The sequence below is a fragment of the Hypomesus transpacificus genome, chromosome 17 (genome assembly GCF_021917145.1).
Source record: "Hypomesus transpacificus isolate Combined female chromosome 17, fHypTra1, whole genome shotgun sequence".
NCBI classification, from domain to species: Eukaryota; Metazoa; Chordata; class Actinopteri; order Osmeriformes; family Osmeridae; genus Hypomesus; species Hypomesus transpacificus.
Window position 1 is genome coordinate 12,478,445 of NC_061076.1, and position 21,113 is coordinate 12,499,557.

The 21,113-nt window shown below is 41.5% G+C and overlaps 1 protein-coding gene across 1 annotated transcript in view; it reads left to right on the top strand.

Moving 5' to 3' along the window:
- atp2a1 (ATPase sarcoplasmic/endoplasmic reticulum Ca2+ transporting 1) overlaps positions 1 to 21,113 on the top strand; it is a 53,044-nt gene that overhangs the window by 26,825 nt on the left and 5,106 nt on the right. Inside the window, exons 18-22 of the mRNA XM_047037409.1 lie at positions 10,258 to 10,481; positions 10,681 to 10,901; positions 13,728 to 13,930; positions 14,252 to 14,337; positions 17,078 to 17,211. Coding sequence (XP_046893365.1) covers positions 10,258 to 10,481; positions 10,681 to 10,901; positions 13,728 to 13,930; positions 14,252 to 14,337; positions 17,078 to 17,211 — 868 coding nt within the window. The remainder of the gene's footprint in view (positions 1 to 10,257; positions 10,482 to 10,680; positions 10,902 to 13,727; positions 13,931 to 14,251; positions 14,338 to 17,077; positions 17,212 to 21,113) is intronic.

The window sequence follows — 21,113 nt, forward strand, 5'->3', positions numbered from 1 at the left end:
AGAGGGTGTGCGAGAATGGACTGAAGTTAAACAGCGCCAAATGCCAATTTGGTGAGCAAGAATTAACCTTGTCCGTATTCAAACCATACCTAGTCCGTATTCAAACTTTCCTGAAATTGCTCTGCTCACAAGTGCAACTTCCAGCAGTGTCATTGCTCATGTCAAGTCCATGTTTGCCCGGCATGGGATACCAAAGGCTGTAGTGAGTGACAATGGTCCTTGTTATATCAGCAAGGAATGGCAACAGTTAGCAAGGCAATATGGATTTCACCATGTCACTTCAAGTCCACAGTATGCGCAAGTAAATGGAAAAGCTGAAAAAGGAGTGCATATCATCAAGCAGCTTCTCAGAAAAGCAGCAGACAGCAAGTCAGATCCGTATTTGGCTCTATTAAGCTACAGAACGGCCCCGCTTGAATGTGGTTTATCCCCAGCAGACCTGTTGATGAATCGCAAGTTGATGTGGACACAAGTAATGGTCACTCATGGTCACCTGTCTTGAGGAGATCTGAGCGTCAAGTGAAAAGACCATTCAGAATCGATCTGTGAATCAAGGGGAAAAAATATATATATATAAAAATATATGTGCACAAGTTGTGAAGAAATTGTGAGTCTGGTTGTCACGATCAGTGTTGTTTACTTATGTTAAAGCATGTTTTTGTTCACTGCTTCAGGGAAAGGGGGATGTGTTGATATGCAATGATACTGGATGTGACCAGTAAAGGGGGCTATCCAGTGGTAGGACCTTGGGGGTGTTCGAAGAAGAATCGGTAGATGATGTGAGAGTGGGAGATAATAAAGTCATGAGCACATGCCCATGTTAAACTTTGAAACAAGCCAAGTCTCATCCTTGATACACAAACAACACACATACAATGCTCTTCACAAGTTAAATAAATGATCATTTCACTACTTTCATTGAATTTGGATGTTTATTCACTTTTATAGCATTTTTCAAAAATAATAAATAAGATATTGAAAGAAAGAAATGGTGAAAACCCCCACAAAAGACTCAAAATGCTGAACAAAAAGCCACAAAAAGGTATAAAAAGTTTAACAAATACATCTTCATGTGTTCTCCCTTCCCTAGGAACACAAATATGTCAGTGTAACTAAGTTTAGTGTCATTCATTCAGTCATGTACTATATTTTCTCATATTCCAGTTTTTGTATCTCCAGCCTTGTTTAAAAGCCTCTTATAATCCAGCTCCAGGGTCTTTTATACAGGGACCTCACATAGTCTGCTCCAACCTGAAACAAATAAAGAACATTGTCCCTTTGCAAGGCACACTTGGAGAAAGTTGAAGGTATCCATTTGACTACTGTATTTCAAGGTTCATTGCTTATACCTTGTCTTGGCCTTAAAGTGGAGGCCCTAGGCTCAGGGGGAGGAAGAAGTTCCTCTTCCTGCTGAGTTTAACACCATGGCAATTTAATCAATTGAGTCATATTTTAAATGAGCACTTTAAGGACTTGTGTCTTATGTTGAGACCACCACCATTAGTAAGTCATTACAGACACTTCAATCACAGCCACACGTTCACACACTCACCATCTGTGTTGCAAGTGGTAAATAAAACTCAAAAGTGTACCCTCAAAATGCTCTCTGAGCAGGCAGACACAGTTTCCTGATCATCTAGGACCTCCACTTGAGAAAGTAAATGGTATATTTGATTAATATTCAGTAACCACATATGGTATACATACTGGCGTAAGAGAATTAGTTTGACTGTTACCTCTCTATGGCACAGTGGGACGACAGTGGGTGGTGGCAGCAACACCACTGTATTTCTTGTCACTGCAGAGAACAGTAATACATTTCACTCCTACAATATTCATAAATAATTTTGAATGAACATGGTCACATAGATTACTTGAAACATACATATGCATGGGCTTCCAACCTGCTGCCACCAGGGTCTGAAGAAATACCCCCTTCCACTCCTTCCATTATCGGGTGACCCTGATCATGGGCGGAAATCCGACCCCCCCAATCCTAGAAAAAATATGATTTGTCCCCCCCAATAAATCACTGTAAACATATCTATGGAATTTCCATAACATTAATTATATGCAATGAAAGCATTTTGCTGATTATGGACACAATGGCGCTTTTTAAAGTTTTAAATGATTTCAAACCCTGCCCTTGGTCCCACAATGGTTTGATCTACAGCCCCAGCACTCAGCAGTGATGCAGGTGCATGTGTGAAACTCGGACAGTATCTGTTTGTGTCGTTGGTGGCTGATGTCCAGTAAGTAGTTGTAAGAAAGGATTGGTTTGACTATTTATTTTTTACCACTCAATACAATAAAACATTCATAACTTTCACAATTTTCCCAGCCCGGGTGCTGTTCTATGCCCCCTGATGCATCCTGTGAAATAGCCCTAGAATGAAACGCTAGGTTTTCTCCTTTTATGGTATGCTCATGAATATATGGATGAGCTGCGTGCTGATTGGTTGGTTTACAACGAGCGAAGCTGAGGAGCAAAGATGCAACACGGCCAACAGCACTCAGTGAAACATCAAAGGTGGAGACTTGAAATAAAAATGTTCAAATAAATCTATCGTGTCTACACAGCACTGTTTTCCACAGATTGACTAGATATCATTTGAAATGATAACGTTAGTTGTTTCCACTTCTGTTGTCGAAGCAAATGGGTATCGACTTAGGTTGGCAACGTTAGCACTGCAGCTCAGAAAACAAACTATCGTGATTCAACTCAGCTTCAGTTAGCTCTAGCCATCTTGCTGAAATATAGATATGGACAAACATGCATTTTAAATTGTGGATTTACATGACAACACAGGTTATTTATTTGAATGAAACACAGTCAGGAACATGAAATAACGTTAGCCCCATTGCCAATAAACTAAATCATCACACACTCTACCGATGCTAGATACAGGCAAGATACGTTAGCATTGCTAATACCTGTTAGCGACAACGTCATACTACAGCTTGCGGTTGCGATGAACATAAGGTCGGAACAGCATCTCTTTTTGGCAACAGCTTCTTAGCAAATACTGCTTTACAATTTAGCCTACTCTATAATTAGAAGTTTTCACTCGTTCGACATTCCTGAGACAGCAACGCAGCCATGTAAAATACTATACATGTTGCCTTCCTGGTCTTTAAAGGGGCGATTGATTGCCAAACCGATTTTACCTTGTCATAGTTGAATAACGACAGTTCGGTGGGTAAAATGAACATACAGTGAATATCAAAGTCCTTTGACACCTCTTTCCTATGCAAATCTCAAAAAGAAAAAAATTGGCTGTAAAACGCTAGCTTTTCAACAAAGCCACCTGTGTGACGTAAGACGGGGGACCGCCCTTTTTGGCTCTGTTCTGTATCTTTGTCACGCCCCAAAATTTACATCCAGACCAGCCCGAGGTAGCGTCTATCTCCGATACTAGTTTAGCTGCGCGCTGCTCTGTGTAGGCTACTTATAAGGAATTACAAAGAAGAACATTTTGAATTATAACAAGGATATTGAAAATGGACCACGGTCGTAAATACTGTGTTCCAGGCTGTACAAGGAAGGCTAACACTCACAGTCTTCCCAAGGAGCCAAACATTCAACAGGCATGGCTGCTGTTGTCTATGAGAAGATCCCGGCGAAGTTCGACACTCAATCATTCATTTGCTTTGAACATTTCACCCAAGACAGTTTTGACAACCTTGGACAATTTCAATCAGGATTTGCTAGGAAGCTGAACCTGGAAAGAGGTGCTGTTCCGACCGTATGCTCATTGCAAACGCATAAGGACAGTATGATGTTGTGCTAACAGTTATTAGCAATGCTAACGTTTCCTGTATATAGCATACCAGGTAGAATGCTAAATACGTTTCTAAACACATCAAATGACTCTAGCTAGACTAGCTGTAGTCGGCATTAGAAGGGAAGCTTCCGAAAAAATTGCCAGAAAACAAACAGCAGTCTGCCTTATTGCTAACGCCTGTCTAGATAATCTATTTGAAAGAACTGGAGAAAGGCAGGTGCTAGATACAGGATACGTTAGCATTGCTAGTAACTGTTACTAGTAACACCTAGACTGTAGGCATGTAAACAAGTTTAGCTTGCTAACGCAAGAGCATAGGTACAGTAGAATGTGTGACAATTTAGCATAGTTTATTGGCAATGGGGCTAACGTTGATTCATGTTCCTGACTGTGTTTCATTCAAATAAATAACCTGTGTAATGTAAATCTACAATTCACGATGCATGTTTGTCCAGATCTTTGTCATGTTATTTTTCAGCAAGATATCTAGAGCTAGCTAGCTAACTGAAGCCGAGTAGAATCACGATATGGTTTGGTTGCTAAGCTGTAGCCTAACGTTCTACCCACCTAAGTCAATCCAGTTTTCTTCAACAACAGAAGTGGAAACAAGTAATGTTATCATTTCAAATGATATGTAGTCAATCTGTTGAAAACAGTGTTGTGTAGACACAATAGATTTATTTGCGCGTTTTTATTTCAAGTCTCCAACTTCGGTGTTTCAGCGAGTGCTGCTGTGTGTTGGCCGTGTTGCGTTTTTGCTCCCTAGCTTCACTTGTTGAAAACCAACCAATCAGCGCGCAGCTTATCTAAATATTAATGAGCATACCATAAAAGGAGAAAAGCTAGTGTTTTTTCCCGGGAACATTTCAGAGGATCTATCAGGGGGCATTTTCAACCCAATGTTACATACCCTATTCGGAGACCTTAAGGAACAGTGTGAAATACCCCAAAAACACAGTCAATCGCCCCTTTAAGGTCGGCATAGCATCAGAATGGCATTGTGACGTCAGATAGGACTGTTTTTGGCTCTAGGACAGTTTTTGGTGTGACAGCGTAATTTACATCATTCATTTGTTGGAACCACATTAAATTATATGACATTAAAGATGATAAACAAATTAATTATGAAAATAAGAAAATACAAAAACAAATAGGCCTAGCCTACTCTAATAAGCAATAAAACATCTAACGTGGTCACTACTATACATTTAATTTGTCTGCTACTTTTTGCCAGCCCCCTGTAATGGATTTTTCAGACTTTAAGGTGTTCCCTGCGTTCTGATTAAATCTTCAAATTCAGAGTAACCTTCGAGCAAGCTGTTGCTGTTGTTGGCTCTGTTGTGGAAACAAACTGGGCGCTATTTATGGCCATGGTGAGCAGCCAATAGCAGCGTTGCTGATCAAGGTTTCTACTATTGATACATACCCCCTTTTAGACCAATGCATAACTCAATCCAGCTATACTAATCATAAACAACAACGGTGTTTGAAGAACCTAATTAGCCAGATCATGATTAGTAAGATGAGTTCATCTTGGATGTGTCATTAGATCTCGGAAATAATTGACTAAGTGACTTACGAAGAACGTACCCCTTGGATGAATAAAGTGATATTTATTTACAAAAGACTGTGGATTTAACAACAGGTTTTTGGCGCTTAAACCCCATGGGGAAATCAATGATCAATGGACATCAGTCATCAGCCCTGCATCCAAAGAGAAATCCCCCCATGGAGTCCAGGCACTGGTGGCGGTGGCGACAGCCGAAGACCCAGTCATATGAGATACAGCGGCCAGGTGGAGGCGGAGGCAGAGGGTCGCTCACAGTGGTAGCATGGACACTATAAACAGGGAGAGAAACATATTTAAAGGCACGGCATCATTATGATAGCCTAGTAGTGGAGGAGGCATGGCACTGTGCTGAGCTAATTGATGACAGCGCGGCTAATCGAACATAGCACCCTGATACAGCCCCGGCATAGAGGTGAGACATGTGAGAGTGAGACATAACCTGTATGGCCTGAGTATGCAGAGTTCGGTCTTGCCTGACTGAACTTGCGCTAAGCTTCATTTAGCAGATGATACTGTTTTAATCACGATCAGGAGCGGATCTACTGGGGTGGCATGGGGTAGCAACTGCCACCCTAAAAATAGCCTTGCCACCCCAGTTGCCACCCCAGTTGGCAGCTTTGTAAACAAAGAAAAGATGTGGCTCATTGGACATTTGCGAGAGCGGATTTCTAATATCCGAATGCAAGTAAATGCAGCACGAGACAACTCCATCCACCCTCCCCACACCGCCACCGAAGTTGCTTTGATTTGAACACAAGGAAGGAGCAACCTGACCATAGAAAGCTCCAACTCAAGGAAGCAATTTTAGGCACGGACAGAAGACCACACCGGAGGAATGAGGTGTTAAGCAATTATCTATTAATGACTAAGAACAATTAGAAAAGTGCAGGACTAAGTTGCAACGTTACTTTTCCTGTTGAATTGAGGTTAATAACGTTAACTTGTTAATGCTTTGGGAAAGCAACAACAAAGATGACCGTGGTAAAGTTAGTTTGAAGTTCGATGTTCAACATGATGCCCAGTAGGCTATTGTGTTATTTTAACCGGTGTTTAGCACTGCTACGACCAGCTGCTTAGTCAATGCGTTTGGCTGCCTAAACTCAAATGTTTAGGGAACATCAACAAATTTCAAAAGTCAATAGCTTTTCAACAACATGAACTAGGAGCGTCAAAATAATGTTAAACTGTTGAAGATGTATGCATTCATGCGGCACAGCCTTTATTTAGTTCATTTTCATCTCAGGTTATGCTTCTTTTTTTTTATATAAATCTTCAAACTTCAATAGCTTTTTGGTCATGTGACCTATAATCCTCAAATTAATTTCAGTGTTCACTGACTGTGCATACATGTTGCACAGCCTTTAGTTTATTCATTTTTATCTCACACACTTTTGCCACAGGGTACCTACCTACCACCCCTCAAAATCTCCTGCCACCCTCTTGCCACCCCATAAATATTTTTGTAGATCCGCCCCTGATCACGATCTCAGCTAATACACTGCAGGAGTGACAACGTTGTTTGAATCAGCTTGTTTCAAAGGGGTCTAATTATAAATGAAATGCAATATGAGTAATTGCTTAAAAATAACAGTAGCAAGGGAATATTAAGTCATAATATAGTTTCGGACCATTTTACACAGGAAGGATTGCCCCTTTTTTATGGAGCTAGAAAACTGACAAAAGAATCGGAATTTGAATGTGAAAGATATGAAATATTTGTATGTCGAATTTCATAAAACTAAAATATTATGCTGTTGAATATATAATATCTGAATTATTTGTATGCCGAATTTAATAAAACTGAATTATTTTGATCCAAAAATACAAATTTCTAAAATTCAGATTGCAGGAGTTCAGATTCTTGAAATTCAGATTGCTGAAATTCAGATTGCGGAAATTCAGATTTTGTCTGAACTAAGCCAAAGGTGAAACAGCTTGCTTTAACAGGAAAAAGTAGACGATTTCAGAACGACCGAACTTTAACTTAGAACAAACTAAGAGTTGCTAGTTGGAGGAAGACCAAGATAGTACACACATCTTGCCGACGTCCGCCCGATGTGTAGAAGATACGTCGGCAAGATGTAGTATGGAGATCGTTGGCATTTGATTGAAACTGACTTCCAGACGATGTGTGGACGATGAATCAAATCACACCCGGCGGCACTACATACATATTCTGTTAACCATACATATATAACTCCTTTATATCTATGCAGTTAACTACTATGTCCGATCTCTCAGACAGCAAATATTTCACTATCCATAACCGATCTGAAATGTCACCTAGCAAATGAACATAGGCTGAACATTGACTTTGGTAGGAATATAAGGAAACAATGAAAAATATGCTTAACCACACAAAATTGGCTATTAGCAATACAGTAGCTTACTAATGTGACTTGATTCAACCTGGAATTTCTGTGTGGGTATTATAATGAAGAGACACAATTGAAGTTCATGATTTTATATCAGGCTGGATGTTGATGCCATCAAGCTCTTAAAAGATCTCCAACACAAAAAAGAGAACAACGGAACATTAATATATAGGCTACAGCTTTGCCGGTTGTTCCGAGTCTTCCATCGGTCTCCGCCGCCCTCCGACTCTGTCTCGACTCACTTGGTTATAGTAACTGCCGATTTTGGCAGAGGAGAACACATAAGTTTTTAAAAGTTTCATAAGCACTTGCTCCATACTAGCCTGACGTTGTCATACTCATAATTCTAGTCAGAATATGAGTCTGAAAACTCTCCGTTGGGCTGTGACTACGGGGCGTGTTTCAACCGAACTCGCAAAACAAATGCCTCTTCGCTGAATTGGATAGACCTACAATCAATCAGAGCAACGTAATATGTTGTTTGTTGAAAACAAATTCAACCCAAGCGCTCTTTGGTGACGTTGTTGATTACGTTACTGTTGATCATCTGTCCATCATCGTATAAAGCCCGCCCTGGCAATTTCATTGGTCCGTCCCGATTCTGGTTTTCTGTACTTGTCCCCAATACGAGACCCTCCAGACCCAACTTCCCGACCAAATTTTTTGGTGGGCGGGGAGAAGTTGGGCTGGCAGCCAGGCAAGCTCCATACTCTTCCTCCAACGAGCAACTCTTAGCTTCGTCGTTCTGAAATCGTCTACTTTTCCCTGTGAAAGCAAGCAGTTTCACCTTTGGCCTAGTTCAGACAAAATCTGAATTTCCGCAATCTGATTTTCAGCAATCTGAATTCCTGCAATCAGAAATTTAGAAATGTGTATTTTTTGATCAAAATAATTCAGTTTTATTAAATTCGGCATAAAAATAATTCAGATAGTATATATTCAACAGCAAAATATTTAAGTTTTATGAAATTCGACACACAAATATTTAATATCTTACACATTCAAATTCAGATACTTTTGTCAGCTTTCTAGCTCCATACTTTTTTCTTAGTTCTGATGCAACTGTTTCAACTAAGCTTTGTGAGGCTCCCACATCACCATTAGCCTACTTTTTACACCAAGTAAAATAAGAGAAACCTGTTTAATTCTATACTTTCACCCTTTGTATTTTGAAGAGTAAATAAGCAGCAAAAAATGTATGTTCCCTAACCCTGCTAAGGAAGAATTCGAGTGGCACTGTGTAGATCTGAATAGTCAAGGGATATGGTTTTAATACAATTTATTAGACTATACAATTACATAAACAAAGCTTTGCTGATCAGTCTCAACGAAGGAGGTGCCATCCACACAGGTCGTTCGCAGGAGTGATGGCGAACCATCACACATGCACTGCCTTATATAAACTTAAGATCAAATGGCATTCCATAAGGTCAATCAATCAATGAAGCAAACTCTGTGATTGGCTAACTCAACTTAGTGACAGCTTGAAACAATACCAAGTGTCCAGTGTGTCCCAAAGTTCTTTGATGTCACAGCTCTCTCCAGAGCAGTAGATAATAAAGCCACAGGGGTTGACCAGTCAAATGGTCAACTGTCCTTTGTGTGACCATCTTCAAACAATACTTTTAATTAACACAAACAATGAAACAGGACACAGTCCTTCTAGCCAAAGTTCAGAGCAACTGTCTCATTGACAGTTCTTCACCCATCCCCCAGGACAAGCTGCCCACAGAGCCATCAGCACCTCACATTCCTTTGAACTCAACTTAATTATCTTCCCTTCCTGTCTCTTACCAATGAACATAGAAGATTATAGATTTCATACACATACATCTATGCATATGACCAAAATTTCCATGACACCCCTCAGCCCTCCCCCCTTTCGAAGTCTTCTCTTTGTGGTAATGATATGCCTACCTCCTGGAGAGTGATATTCACTTGGTTGGATGTTGAGAAGGGGTTTTTCTTCACAATGAAAAGGTTTCCTGCGCTCATCCACCACTTTTGTCTTTGTGGACATCCAGGCCTTTTTTTATGCCAAACTCACCAGTGCAAGAAGTTTTCACAGAATGTACGAAATTGTTGCTTTGGCCACTCGTAAGGTTCCTGCTATCGCTCTAATGGATTTTATTTGCAGCCTAATGATGACCTGTTTCACTTGCATTTAGAGCTCTTTCGACTTCTAAATTGCTTATAAATGCAAATACCACATCTGTAGTCGACTGGTCAAGAAACAGCTTTTGAGTCAATTGTCCAATTACTTTTAGATGTGAAGACCATCAAATTGTAGCAGAAATACTGCAATTTAAACTCATATTCATTAATTAACTGTAACCTGAATATATTTTGTTTTGTCATTTACCAAACAGCCAAAATAACAAAATGTGTGCCAGTGTCCAAATATTTATGGACCAAACTGTATTTGGGTATTATTTAATGGTTTAGGTTCAATCCATTCATGTTCCACTAATGAGACTGGACAGTTGATGCAATAGTGTGATAAGATCCAGTCTCCCTCACTTCCCAGGTGACAACAAGGGCACAGCTGTGGCCATTTGTCGTCGAATTGGCATCTTCACAGAGGAGGAAGATGTGACTGGCCGTGCCTTCACTGGACGCGAGTTTGATGACCTGTCCCCATATGAACAGAAGAACGCCGTCCGCAGAGCCTGCTGTTATGCCCGTGTGGAGCCATCCCACAAGTCTAAGATTGTAGAGTTCCTCCAAGGCTTTGATGAGATTACTGCCATGGTGAGACAAGGGTTATGGTTAGATGCACAGTTACATATGAACTAGATAAACAAAGGGCAATATATCAAGTAATTTCAATATTTTGTATTTATTTATACATTTGTTTAGAACAATGTGGCAATGTGACTTTTTTAAGTTTCAGTGACTTTAAAACTGTGCCCAGAGTTTTCACTTTAACTCACCATTCTTCCCCCTCCAGACGGGTGATGGTGTGAACGATGCCCCTGCTCTGAAGAAGGCTGAGATTGGCATCGCCATGGGCTCTGGCACTGCTGTTGCCAAGTCAGCCTCTGAGATGGTCCTGGCTGACGACAACTTCTCCTCCATCGTAGCTGCTGTTGAGGAGGGCAGGGCCATCTACAACAACATGAAGCAGTTTATCCGCTACCTCATCTCCTCCAACGTGGGTGAAGTCGTCTGGTGAGTGGTCATGTAGAAAGTGAAGTACGACTGTGACAACTGTGGGACTAGGGGCGTCGTTAGACCCTTTTTACTGGGGCACGTGCCACAGTAGGGCTGGGCGATAAATCGATAAAAATAACAATCGAAGTAATGACTTCCCTCGATAAAGATATCGTAACATTAATTCATTTTCAATAATATCGATAATGTCGATAGAGAATAATTAGGAACAGCAGTCCATTTAATTTCTGTGATGCAGCAGGAAGTGGCGGAGAAATGGTAGCCTACACTCACTAAAATATACTGAGCACTTCGAGTGCAGTCGCTAATGTTAACCGCGGAAAATTAGTAGTGATGGGAAGTTCGGTTCTTTTTACTGATTCGGTTCTTTGAATCTCGTTCAGTAAAATGAACGAATCTTTTTTCGAGTCATTTGTTCATTTCAGGGGGGGGGGGGTTGGGGGCTATACGTCCACTGCAAAGGACGTATAGCCCCTATACGTCCACTGTAGGTTAGTGCATGACATGTGCACCAGCAAATACTATTTCAAAATAAATTCCTGCATTAAAATAATGTATCATGAGTTTGTATGATTTGGTCATGTATTATCACACTAGCATTTAATTATCACGTCAAACAATTACACTGCACTAAACTGTAAGTGTAAATGTAAAGTGAAAATAACAAAACCAGTCAGTATGATGACTTGAGCGAATATCATTCACGTCTTACTAAAACAGCGGCCACGCGAAAGGGAATAAGGAAACTGTTTCCTCTACTAAAAAATACAATGCGGGTCACGTGAAAAAAGGATCCAAAGACTCGTAGAAAGACCGAGTCGGGGAAGGAACTAATCATTAGTTTCCTCTAGCTACAGAGCCTACGCAGGTCACGCGAAAAATGATCCAAAGACTCGTAGAAAGACCGAGTCGGGAAAGGAACGAATCGTTCGTTTCCTCTTGCTACAGCCTATACAGGTCACGTGAAAAATGATCCAAAGACTCGTAGAAAGACCGAGTCGGGAAAGGAACGAATCGTTCGTTTCCTCTAGCTACAGAGCCTATGCAGGTCACGTGAAAAATGATCCAAAGACTCGTAGAAAGACCTAGTCGGGAAATGAACGAATCACTCGTTGAGAGGACTCGTTACTCCCGAGTCCTTATAAGGATTCGTTCAAAATGAACGAATCGTTCACGAACGACACATCACAAAAAATTAGTCTTATTGCCGAAAACAGTGGCAGCAATAGCCATGGCGAGGGAGCAACTTCCAATGAAGAAATTATTGATAAAAAGGGTTCGTCTTCTCCAGTTATTTGTAAGTTGTTTGGCTTTTTGAAATCCGACAAAGAGCAGAGCAATGTTTGGTGCAAATTGGTGTAAATAAACAGGCGGCTACCAAGTCTGGTAATACGACAAACAGCAAATGTGGACTTCTTGTTGACCTCGACCTACGGTCTTGGTTAACAAATGTTTTAACAAACGTTTGGACATCTCTGGAGAGGTCCACAAACGGTTTTGCAGATTTTTTTTAACTTCTCTGGACCAATAAGAACAGCTTCTAAACTCCATCAAAATAATAATTTGCGCAAACTTAACACACAAAAATTCTAGAATTTTCATCAAAAAAGGTCTATAGGCATTCTATACAAATTCAAAGTTTTACACATTGCCGGTAACATTCAACCTACAATCTTTCTATATCACAGTAGCCTAGGCTATGTCACGGTCTGTAGCCATCTAGCTAATAGGCTATACATTGTGAATTTGGTCTCTATGTTGCAATTGAGTAATGACGTTGTGTTTGAAGAAGCAGATAAGTCTACAAATTAAGTAAATAATTATTGAAGTAAAGTTTTTTTTTTAATTTAACATTTACATCAATGTACATGTGTTTTTGTGCAATACAGCAAACTTCATGTCCTCAACAGTATGTGGCGCATCACCTTTCTCAACATCCGGCTAAGCCTGACTGAATTACAGCTGAACTTCCAACACAGTTCAACCAAATCTGACTATGCTTGCCATTGGAGAAACGGCTTATTTTCTGAAACAAACAAAACCTGCAGAATTCAGAACCCTACAGGACACTACTCGCTCTAAATGGGCGCCATCTTGGCTACATAGCCGAAGAGGAGCCCTTTCGGCAGGTTTTCCACTTGGGGAGGAGAAGCTCGTTTATTTTGGCAGGTTTCGCGAGCAGATTTGCGTCCGTCACTTCCACCAAGTGTTTAACATAAGTGTTCCATTTCAGACAGCACTTATCAGCGACGGAGTGCACTGAATATGTAAGTGCACTGTTTTGCAGTACACTGTTTTGCAGTGTACTTCGTAAAGTGTGCGGTAGTAGACTCAGCCAGTGTTTGACGTTGATAGTACTCAATAGAGCTGTCAAGTTTTTTTATTTAATTTTATTATTTCGGCCGGCAGTGTGTGGTGGTTGCTTGTCCCCGAATGTATATTGTGGTTATGGTCTTGGTCTTGACAGTTCATATAACTCTTTAATTAAATCAAAGTATGGTTCCAGTGCAGGCATGGTGTCGATACCAAATTACTCACTGAATGGTTGGTGAATTTGTTGCTAGCTTGTCAAGTGCAACACACAAAGAAGTCAATAACTTCCGGGACACAAAAACGACATTTCTAAATCAAGTTCAACATCTGGCCCGTTTTTCTTTTTTGTTTGTTGGTTTTGGATTCTGATTTTAGTTTTGGATTTCGATTTTTGTTTGTCACTTGAATGAATAAAGAATGAATGTTGCATGGATTCACGAGCAATATGACCTTATTTCACTGTGACAGAAGTGTTGATTACAGTATTTGATACAATCCTCCCTCCCTCAGTATCTTCCTGACGGCTGCCCTGGGTCTGCCTGAGGCCCTGATCCCCGTCCAGCTGCTGTGGGTTAACCTAGTCACTGATGGTCTGCCCGCCACTGCCCTGGGTTTCAACCCCCCAGATCTGGACATCATGGGCAAGGCCCCCCGTTCACCCAAGGAGCCCCTAATCTCCGGCTGGCTCTTCTTCAGATACCTGGCCATTGGAGGTATGGTGATTAACGACTGCTATTTGACTACCTTTTCCACCAGAAAGGAGTATGTTTTAGTTTTTAGTTGGGACATGTGGAATCTAACCTAAACACCACAACCTCAAGCCTGACTCAATGACTCTATGTTGAACCTATGAGCTGGATCTCATTCCAACACAAACACGTTTTCCATCAGCAAAGTAATTCCAACACATTCCAACAGATTTAGAACCTCTTACAAAAACCGTGAAGGAAGTCATCAAAGAGTGGATGGGAGAGTAAATGTACAGTTCAAGAATGGCTTGTAACTTCCTTTGTTTCCGCACATGTCTCAATTAGGCTATGTTGGTGCTGCAACCGTGGCTGCTGCTGCCTGGTGGTTCCTGTACTGTGAAGAAGGCCCCATGGTGTCCTTCTACCACCTGGTGAGGATCTGGCCAAGTCCAATACTAGAGATGCTCCGATCAGCAATTAAACAAAAAACCTAAACATGTATATCTATCTGTATAGTATCTCACTCACTCTCACATACTTCACTCACTCTCTCACTTCAATTACTTCACGCATGCACGCACTCACTCACTCACTCACTCACTCACTCACTCGGAGAGGGGGCATACTAGAGTATTCAAACCTTACTTCTGATTAAGCAGCATTACTGGCAGATTTGCCTTGATAAATATAATCATATCAGCATTTTTAGGAGTCAACCTGTTCCTCTTCTCATCTAAAATATGTCCTGCTGTGCTGAAAAGTCGTTTGCTATCTACACTTGTACAATGTGCGGAGAGGAAGACTTGTGCTGCTTGTGCAAGAGCAGGAAAGCGGTGTTTATTGGCCTTCCAAAAAGCAGTGACTGTTCGTTCGAATGCAGGTCTCACAGAGTAAGGTTGCACATGTGCGATTCAGAAAATTCCAACCGACTATTTTCTGATAGACAAACACTATGACAAACTCTAAAGTATGGCTTCAAAATAGGTAGTAGCATTGCTACGAGTATTATCAGAGCCTGTTTAAGGAGAGCCTTGCCACTCCGTATTAAGCCCCATTGTACCGAATTTGGTTGCAGTTCCACTAGAGTTCCACTGGGGGTTATTGCGAGCGAGTGCATGTTGAATTGGAGTCTATGGAGCTAAACGGCTACATTTGTCTCTTTCGCCTGATTGTCGTTGAGAAATCTCAGATTGAATTCAAGTTTTTGCATGTTCAACATAGATTATAGGTCGAAAGTTGAATGAACGAGTACTTATGTCTAGGCCTGTCGCAATAGTCAATTTATTGACGTATAGCAAGGTATATGGAAATGAGCGCAAACATTTTTGGTGCTGCGATATATTGCAAATAAAAAATTATGATTATATACATTTTTACATAAGAACGAATGTCACCAACATTTTAGTCGATCCCGCTGCCTCAGTCATCTTGCCTGCTTTCTGTGTCAAAAAACTAGGCGTCTCCACACACAGAGAGCTGACACAGACAGGTGAGGAGAAGGCGTGAACACACTGTGTTATAAAGTGTTCTGTTTCTTGACATCTACAGCTAGTTAGGAAGAACAAGTAAAAATGTACTTGGTTTCAAAGCTGCAATCTTCAGCTCCGGTGTGGGAACATTTTGTCTTTAAGCCGAATGAGATGAGAGCCAATATACGTGAACGAGCCGATATGTCGACTTTGTTTAAAAACAGTGGAAACGAAAAGAGGCAACTAACCTAACATCTCATCTAACAATACATAACTATCCCATCCAGTTGTTCAACCTGTGAACAACAACTGCAGCTGGAAAGGGTTCTTCCATACAGTTCTGTTACAGATGCCTTTTCCCGACAGTGCAAATATAAACGTGACAGCGCGAAATGGCGCACACTCACGGATAGCGTAATTCGCTATATAGCCTAAGAGATGCAGCCATTAAACACGGTCAAAAAACCAGCATTTACAAATATACTGCAAACTTTTGACAAACACAGGGCTGCCAACTCTCACGCATTGGCTATCAGACACACCCATTTCAACCATTTCACACGCTCTCACGCCACACCTTGTATAGCTCAAGCTGAAAAGGCAAAGCCAACCAAGTAGCCCTGTTAACGTTGTAAACAATATGGGATGATGGAGTGAAGCGACATAGACGCGCAAACAGCCGTGAAAACTCACCTTGGGGGGGAGGTCATTATGTAATCAGTGGGATAAAATGGACTGAAAATTCAGTCCTCTGCCTTTCGAATTCAGAATTCAAATTACTAAACAAAAACTTATATCCAGAGAAAAGTGGATTTTGAGGGTTTTAGCTCCATAGACCTCCATTCATTCTGCACTCGCTCGTTAGCGCCCTCACATGGAACTAGGGTGGAACTGCAACCAGTTAAGAACCCGGAAATTTCCCCAGAGGGGCAGTTCTCCCTATATTAGACATTCTCTTGTATTATGCTAGGTTGCTAAGTAACGGAGGCTAACTAAAGCTAGCTAGCTTCCGTTTTGCAAAAATAACTCTGGTGGAAGCGTCAGAAATATTTAGAACTCACGCATCTAAAGGTTAAAGAATAATTTCTTACCATTAGCGGCTTGAACATTTTATTGAAACGTCTCTGATAGTAGTTCTCGCAGATTTTATGTCATCTGATTGGCCATGTTTAATCGGACGTTTTGAGAACGCCGATCATAACCAATAATGGGAATATCGGGCCGATATGGATCGGCGCCAATCAGATCGGAGCATCCCTATCCAATACTCGACACATACATCATATCTTTCTCCTTGCATCTCACATTAATGGAATTGTATCACCTAATTTAGAAATTTTCTTTAGATAAAGGAATTTACAGTTTGAAAGAAATTAAACTGTAGACAATCTATGACATTTGAACTGTTTCTGCTCATGAATTTAAGGGAATTTTGGATTGTTTGACACATTTATTAGTTTGTATGATATGGTTATTTCATGCTGATGTTAAAAGATTGTACACATCTTGTGCAAAACTGGGGATCAACCACAAACTCAAAACACATTCAAATTCTGATCACCAGTGTCAACATGATCTGGAATACATTTTAACTATCAAACTATAGATCATTTAACTATTATTTAGCCTTCTACTAAATAACTCATTTTCTGTGACTGGATTTGTCTAACTAAATAGCTATCTCTTTGATTGTCATTCTCAGTCCCACTTCATGCAGTGCAGTGAGGAAAATGAGGATTTTGCAGGTGTTCACTGTGAGGTGTTTGAGGCTGCTCCTCCAATGACCATGGCCCTCTCTGTACTCGTTACAATTGAGATGTGCAATGCCCTCAACAGGTGAGTGGAAAGCAATGAAAATGGGTATTGCACTTGAAGGCCGTAATCATAACATATATTGGGGGGGGGGGGTTCTGGTCAAAACGGGAGTCAGGTGGTTGAGCAGTTAGGGAATCGGGCTAGTAATCTTAAGGTCGCCAGTTCGATGTAAGTCGAACTGTCGAACTGTAAGTTGTACTGTAAGTCGCTCTGGATGTGTGCTAAATGACTAAATGTAAATGTCCCCCCCCAATAGATTGATATAAAAATAAAATATAAATGTGCTACGACAGGCAACCACACACGCTGTCTGAAATTATCATAAAAAATGATAATTCCTTGTTTGTACAAACATTCATGGCGAAAAAAAATACTTCTGATTCTGATTCTGATTACTGATACCGGTGTTCTGTACGGGAGATATAAGCTCGCACTGGTTGGTAAGGATGAGATGAGAGTGCGCAAAGAGAGAGGGGACAAAGCATGCAGAGCGAGGCGGTACAGTGCATGAAGAGGGGGGAGAGAGCGCGAAGAGAGAGGAGGTAGAGCGCGAGTGTCGAGCTAAATATTCCTATAAAAGAGTGAGAAAGTTTAGCAATAGTGTGGACCAGAAGATTTCAGTGAGAGGTTTTCAACTAGGAAGAACATTCACAAACCCCTGACAAAACATCTTGGGCCTCATGTATAAACGTTGCATACGCACAAAAAGCTTGCGTACACTGGTTTTCACGCACACTTTGTGATCATGGCATGACATTAGCACCCGCCCACCCGCCAAATGCGGGTAGAATTCGGCTGTGGCGGGTAAAGCAGTAACTCTTACTAGCCACTTTGGCAGGTGGAATTATACATATCTCTTCAGACATCCCAAATCCCCCGGAAGGTCCGGGAGTCTCCCGCATTTCAATAGCTGCTCCCTGACGCCCGCAAATGCTATACAATCTCTCGGAATTCGGGGATTTTGTATTTCAAGCGAGCGAGAGACTGTCAAATGGTCATTTCTGGTAGAGATAGGTGCATATCGTGCGGCATGACAGCGTTTCGGGGGTGGGGGATGAGGCGGTACTTCATGTGTCCGGATTGCGTCCCGGGGGAGGGGGGGGGGGGGGGGGAGGGGGGGCGGACAAGCCACCTCCCGCAAATGACTCTGCAGGTTGGGATGTCTGTCTCTCGCTATATGATTTTATGAACACATAATAATAAACTCATTGCAGGGTTTTAAAGCCTCACGCATTGGCCGTGAGACACATGCATTTTAACCAGCACGTATTGTTTCCCCCTTTGTTAAATAGTTTCGGCCACCGTACGTTCGTTGCTAAGCAACATATGCGAACACACACGAAAGCTCGTCTCGTGGGGCTTTTGATAAAACTTGAGAACCCTGCTCAGTGCAAGGAAAGGATGTGGTGGTAGCGGACAGTAGCGGACTGGCCATCGGGAGCACCGGGAGAATGCCCGATGGCCCGAAGCACTTCTGGGCCGGAGGGCCGCTTGCCTTTGTTGAACGATCGTGTGGGGACTCAAGGTGCGCCCTGACCAGGTTGCAGATCCCCCGGCAAATAGTTACTTCTATCATCACGCCTCGCCTGTCACTCAGTTCACGCTTGGGGTTTCACAAATTTGCATAGGCTACAAGTGCGGAGAACACACGCTTGGTCGCTTTACGAGTTAGTCGAAGGCTCCCTCTCGGGAAGGAATCCCCACACCCAACCCAACAACCACAATGTCACAAACGTTTACTGGGCCTCCAACACAACCTCAAGAGATCTTTTATAGCAGCAAATGTTTATAGGCCCTTTTTTGGGCAACACATCATAGTTTATCGATCACTTATTACTTGGCTATGTTTCCCTCACGGTAACGTCCTTCCCACAGGTAATAATAAACAAAAAAAGTTTCCCCCCGTTAGTTTATCATTCGTAAGACGCAACACTGCACCTATCGAGAGAGTACATGTGTCTGAACAGACAAACACTTCAAGACCCTGTTTCGCGTAAACACCAGCTGGACAGTATTCGTGTCTCCCTGACTGATCGTGTATCCCGGGGAACTCACCTGAGTCGAGGTGTGGGGTGCTGAGTGGATCTCTTGGTCACGAGCGAGGGGGCGCACAAATGGGCGGTAGGGGAACGACTGTCTTTTTCACAAAAAATTGGCGAATTACAGGAACAAAATCAAAATGTAGAAATAAAATAAAAAAGGAAGCTAACCTCTTTTGTTAAGGGCGATAAAGGAAAATAAGAAAACGCGGACCCTGGGTCACTGGTAAAACAGAAATTCAAATATGGTCAGTACAACTGACGAAAAGAAAACTCTTTGCTATATCAGGCACAGGTCGGCAAAAAAATAGCTCAGGAAAAAACTCGTCTCGCGACTCAACTCAACTTCAGACAGAGAGTGTTGAGAGTGCTTTGAGTGTTCTCTTCACACACAATTTTCATTCTTATATCTTTCAATACGGATGGCCCTGTCTAGACTTTGGGCCATATATGACGTAGGTATCTGTCTGTTGAGGCCGATTTATACTTCTGCGTTTTTACGCACACGGGGAACGCCCTCTCCGTCAAGAAACGCCTTCTCCGTGCCCCCTCCGAGCCCCTCGGAGAGCTCTGCGTGCACCTCCTGATTTTCCTTACTATCCGTCTGTCCGTCCGTCATTTTACGGATACCCCTTGGCTGTGATTGGTCCGTATTAAGAACCGCTTGCGTCAGGGGTGGGGTTGCCGTGACCAACAAGAGAACAGAATCCCTTGACCGCCATTGTTTTTACAATTCATATTTCAGCTAAACATTACATGTAAATCAGCATCTGAATTAAAATGTAACGATAAATGGGCAGTGTAGTTGCTGAAAATGTGCTTATTTTATTGATGAAACGGTTCATTTGTAAATTTGTTCCGACTTCCGATAACTTAGCTAGCATCGCAGTACAGCGCCATCTACTGTTCTGGCGGTGAATTGCTTTCAGCATGCAGAGCCGTTAGAGAAGTATAAATTCAACCAATCCGTCCGACTCCGTCCGACTCCGTGCGTGCGTCTGTCCGTTAACGGAGACGCAGAAGTATAAATCAGCCTTTACACACAATTCCTGCACTCTTCAAAAGGTCAAAATTTGGTTTTACCTATGCAAGCATTTACTAACCCCATCCTCTGCATCTGTTATACTGAAACATTCTGCCTTAAACTTCTACACATAAGCAGTTCTACATACCTTATTTTAAGATACACATATATAAAGTCTTTGAAATTCAAAAAAGCTAAAAAGGTTTCAAAAACATTTGCAAGCTATTTCTTAAAAACATTTGCCAATGCACATTCTGAAAACATATGCAAGCACTTTCTTCAAAAACATTTCCCAATGCACATTCTGAAAACATATGCGTATGCTAGAGATCAAAACTTCTCTTGAAAATACAAAACTTGATATATGTATGCACGGAAAAATGCAAAAACCTTTATATATGTATGCAAGCATCTAAAACTTTTTAATGCACAACTTGGATATACGTATGCACAAAGTCAAACACATTTGCCAAATGCACATTTTTCATTAATAAGAATTATTTTGATTTTTTTTACATTATTTCTCCAAAGTCCATCAAAACGAAGGCTCCTTTAGGGGCGTTCGACACCTTATAATCTTTTTTACTAGCCTACTAATAACAATTTTGGCAGAAGATTGAGCGACACGGTTGGCCGGCCCCCCTTTCCCCAAGGACGGTTGGTCTATTCCAAATGAACGTTTGCAGCCCTTAGTGCTGCCAGAGCCTGTTTAATATTTGTTTATATTAGACATTCTCTGGTGCCGCTTATACACAACAGTGACACTGACAGATCGAAAGCTAGCTATAAAGACAATATAAAGATGGAAAACCAGGCCAAGAAACGTAAACGTAATTACCTTCATTAAACAATGTTTTACC